Source organism: Penaeus monodon, chromosome 42 (genome assembly GCF_015228065.2).
Source record: "Penaeus monodon isolate SGIC_2016 chromosome 42, NSTDA_Pmon_1, whole genome shotgun sequence".
NCBI classification, from domain to species: domain Eukaryota; kingdom Metazoa; phylum Arthropoda; class Malacostraca; order Decapoda; family Penaeidae; genus Penaeus; species Penaeus monodon.
This window is the reverse complement of record NC_051427.1, coordinates 1,239,270-1,244,269: the sequence shown is the minus strand read 5'-3', so window position 1 is coordinate 1,244,269 and position 5,000 is coordinate 1,239,270. Positions and strand designations below refer to the sequence as shown.

Here is a 5,000-nt window from a genome sequence, read left to right as displayed (position 1 = left end):
AAATATTTCTGTGGAAACAAAGTTCCCCCGGAAACATCAATATGATTAATCAAAAGTTATTCCATAAATTTCGAGTTCGATTTTTTCTTTCTTTCTTTTCTCTCTCTTCTTGTCTTTTTTCAGGTGATTCCTTATTCCGTCCTTCTGAAACTTTCCCCCACCAAAAGGCGGCAGAGAACGAGATTCCATCTGCTCGACCTCGTTCCCTTCGGATGCTCTTGCCTCAAGAGCTGACTTCGCGCTGCCTTCTGCCTGCGGCTCCGTCTCCGCCGCGCCCGGACACTCACTGCAAGAGGTCGGGCAGCCTCGGGCCGGGCGACCTGCCGTTCCTGAGGGAGTGGTCGTCGTGGCTGGACATGGCCATCATCTGCTTGGAGCTGGTGGTCGTGACGGCCGTGGAAGGTTCCTTACTCATGGCGCCCTGCGAGGTGGTGCCCTCGGCCGACTCCTTCTCCTTCTGCGGCGCGCCCCGGGCCCGCGTGGACGCCCCTCGCTGCCGTAGTGGGAACATGGAGTTCTCCGGCCGCAGGGCGTTGTTGGCCTCCCTGCCGGCGGCGCACGTGCACGCCTTCATGAAGCTCTTCTTGAAGTTGTCGCTGAGGAAGGCGTACAGGATGGGGTTGAGGGCGGAGTTGATGTAGGAGAGGCACGAGGACACCATGAACAGCACGACCCTGAGGGTGCTGTGGCCCTTCTTGGGCTCGCTGAGGATGAGCGTGAGCTGCAGCACCCAGTAGGGCAGCCAGCAGATCACGTAGACGGTGATGACGGTGAGCACGAGGCGCGTGACCCGCTGCCGCGACTTCTTCTTCTCCTTGGACTTGGTCTTGGGCCCCACCGTCTTCAGCTTGTGCAGCACCAGGCTGTAGAAGATGAAGATGAGCACGAGCGGGATGCCGAAGGCCAGGGCGAAGGAGTAGCGCGTGAAGGCGATCTCCCCGCGCACGCCCTGGCTCTCGGGCCAGATGATGTTGCAGTTGTCGCGGCCGTCGCTCTCCAGAGTGTTCGAGTACATGAACACCGGGATTATCATGAGCGCCGACAGGAACCACGCCGTCAGCGACACCAGCTTGGAGATCATGGGCGTGCGGAACTTGGGTGAATTGATGGGGTGGCAGACGGCGATGTAGCGGTCGGCGCTCATGATGGTGAGGAAGAGCGAGCTGGTGAACTGGTTGAGCGACGTCGTGATCATGTACAGCTTGCACATGATGGAGCCGAAGGGCCAGTAGTGCATGATGGACGTCGTCATGATGAAGGGGATCCCGAGCATGAACAGCTCGTCGGCGATGGCCAGGTTCAGGATGTACAGGTTGGTCACAGTCTGCATGCGGGAGAACCTCGTCACCACGTAGATGACGAGTGTGTTGCCGCACAGCCCCGTGATGCACGTGATGGCGTAGAAGAGCTGCGTGATGATCACCACCAGGGTGCTCATCTCGGCGTTCCGCTCGTAGAGCTGGAAGGTGCAGTTGCTCTCGTTGAACGTGGCATTCTGGTCGTAGTAGACCAGGTACGAGCAGTCCAGCGGGTACGACTCGTTGAACGACTCGCGGTCGAAGGTCATGTTACTCATCTTCAGGATCTGCTTTCACTTCGTTCGCAGAAAAAAATGAAGAACACACTCCGTTCCAGAATGTGTTGCAATGTCGCCGGGTGACTCACTGGCGCACCGGGAGTCTGTCAGCCGCTTTGCTGATGAAGGGCTGATGAGGGGAGGACCTCCGGCGAGAAGCACCTGTGGAAGGAATATAGGGTAAATAGACTGTAGATTGATATGCATACCGTATCTATATAAACAAAAATACTTTTTTGTGTATCAATAGAATTATCTGAATACACACATATCTATCTATCTATATATGTACATAAATGTTTGTGTGTGTGTACTAAAAAAGAATGGTCTTTTCTCCGTAGATGCAGCATGTATGAAAATCTGCTGACAATAGGTGTGTGTGCGCACGTGTATCTGCTGTAGTCTATACATGGAAATTTAATCGAATCAAAACGGGAATTTTATACGTTTTTTCTCGTCCCGAAAATAACTGTAAAATGGCCTTCAGATGTGTAGTTTAGTGTCCCCTGCAGCGAAAATGGTTTTGATTGCCAGGAGTCCAAGCCATCAGAGCTGAGTGGCTTTTGACACTTGACTTCAGCGGGAAAAAAAATTATTTTTGGGGTTCATTATTTATTTATTATCTTTGGATTTGATTATATATACAAGTTTTTTTATTGATTGATTTTATTTTTTTACTTCGGTTAAAGCGATCGTGAATTCGTTCTAAAACGCGGCAAATGCAAAATTGAACTATATTTCATTATTAAAATAGCGAGGATTAGGTATTTCAGTTAAAGTGATTAGGCATCGGTTGTGTAGAAAAGAATTTATTTAATCTTATTGACTTTTGTTTACATTATTATCAATATTACTGCCATGACTAGTTTATTTTCTATTACCGTTATCATTATCATTATGACAACAGCCCCAGTGGTGATAATGCTTGTAATTATCATGATATTGATAGTGATAATGGTGATGGAAATGAAAATGATAGCAATATTGAAAACAAGATTGTTAATAATAACTACAATAATACTAATAAAGATGACAATAATGATAATGATAATAATAATAGCAATGATGATGATAATAATATTGATAATAATCATAATAATGAAATAATTAATAATAATAATAATAATAATAATAATAATAATAATAATAATAATGAAATAATAATAATAATAATAATAATGATAAAAATAACAATAATAGTAATGATAATAATAATGAAATTAATGTTGATGATGAATATAATAACAATAGAGATGAAGGTTATAATTATGGTAACAATGACAACAAAAATTATGGCTATAATAAGTTATAATGATAATGACAGTAATGACTAGTAATACTACTAATGATAACACTGCTGATAATAATAATAATAACAATAATAATAATAATAATAATAATAATAATAATAATAATAATAAAATAATAATAATAATAATAATAATAATAATAATAATAATAATAATAATAATAATAATAATGATAATAACAATAATGATAATGAAATAACAGCAAAAATAGTAATGATAATAACATTAATAATAATAATTTAAAAAACTACAAAAGATTTCGATTTCAAAACAGAGATATACACAGCTGCTATTTTTACACTTTCCGAAAGCTGTACAAAAGCAATGAATATTTCAAAGCCAAGCTGCATGGCTTTCAGAAGACTCTCGCGAGCAAGCACCAGATTAACTGTGTGAAGCGAAAAAAGAAAAATGAAAATACGATGAAAATACTACTAAAACTGCGCCCCAAACACACACACACACATACACACACACATATAAACGTATATATATATATATATATATATATATATATATATATATATATATATATATATATATATATATATATATATATATATATATATATATATATATATATATATATATATATGTGTGTGTGTGTGTGTGTGTGTGTGTGTGTGTGTGTGTGTGTGTGTATGTGTGTGTGTGTGTGTGAGTGTGGGTTGGGGGGGCTGTGTATGCGTATGCGAAAACAGCACATTTTTACATTTTTAGATTCTGTGATAGTGGAGAAAAGTTGTCAGTTCATAAGAAAAAATAATATTCAAACGCGTTTAGCTCCAAAATAATATCGTTTAAAGACCTTAACGTTTGGAAATTGAGCTTCGAAAGTCGGCCACAAAAGTAATATGCATCAATTTTCTATATCGATGAATTTCCTCTCCTATGTTGGGAACTATTGCTTGACTTTGTACATGGCAAATACAAAGGAGACTTCAAATAAAATAAAATATATTGCCTAAGGTCACTGGGAAATTGAAACCTTGGATTTTTTTCTCTCTCTCTTTTATCCTTCTATTTTACCATGATGCTTTTCTCTCTCTTTTATCCTTCTATTTAGCATGTTTCTTGGTGTTTAGCAAAGGACTATGGTTAATATGAATGCATTCAATGGTCTAAAACACCGCTTTTTTTATAGAAAGGCTTTATCCGTATTTATGTAGGCATGTATATGTAAATAGACATAAACATATGCCTCGATTTGCAATAATTTATATTACTTCTCCCTTCACCTCAAAGCCTTTCAGTAAATACATAAACGAAACTATTTATTATAACTCATTTTATGTCATATTTGTTGCTTATAATCATGTCATAATTCGAAAAATATCCTCCATTTGTGTACTAAATGGTTTACGTATGTCTCCTTCAGGTTTTGTCAAATTTATGTGGCCATATATATATGTGTGTGTGTGTGTGTTCATATACATTAATGATAAACAAACGACCCTAACCCCCCCTACATCTAGAAAAAAAAAATAAAACAAAAAAAAAATCATGAATCAAAAACTTTTCATCCATCATAAGCAATAAGCTCGCCTCCCCCCCCCCTCCCCACACACACACACCTAGCAGAGGCTAAAAGATGATTAGAAATTCAAAGGAAAGAATGGTGAGTGTTTTGTATATCCGGCCGCCCCTTGTGTGGATAACGCGGGATTTAATAACGCAAGATACGAGATGCATTGTTCCTCGAGTGCTAAACCTTGTGTTATTAGGAGGCACGTGAGGAGAAGTGAAGCTGTGAAAATGTTCCCGTGTGGAGCTTTTATTAAACCGGCCTAATGATTAAATCAATTATATAGATGCGAGAAAAAAATGTATGTATGATGCCATAAACGATAATGATAGTAAGAGTAATGTTACTGATAAGGTTAATCATTATAATTGTCATTAAAAAATAATGATTGCAAAAATAAGAAAGATAACAACAGTAACATCGGTATTGATAATAATTGTAACAGTGATAACATAATAATAATGATAATAACGATGATAATGATGATGATAACAAAAAGAATAATGATGAAAATGATAATGATAACAATAACAATAATCATAATCATATTAATAATGATAATGATAATAATAATAAAAGTGGTAAAAAT

At 38.8% G+C, this 5,000-nt stretch overlaps 1 protein-coding gene across 1 annotated transcript in view; it reads right to left on the bottom strand.

Annotated features, from left to right (window-relative positions):
* Positions 1 to 5,000, bottom strand: part of LOC119598920 (somatostatin receptor type 5-like) — a 7,360-nt gene that overhangs the window by 459 nt on the left and 1,901 nt on the right. Inside the window, exon 2 of the mRNA XM_037948631.1 lies at positions 1 to 1,738. This exon is cut by the window's left edge and continues 459 nt beyond it. Within this exon, the coding sequence (XP_037804559.1) occupies positions 284 to 1,576 (1,293 nt within the window). The 5' untranslated portion in view covers positions 1,577 to 1,738 and the 3' untranslated portion in view covers positions 1 to 283. The remainder of the gene's footprint in view (positions 1,739 to 5,000) is intronic.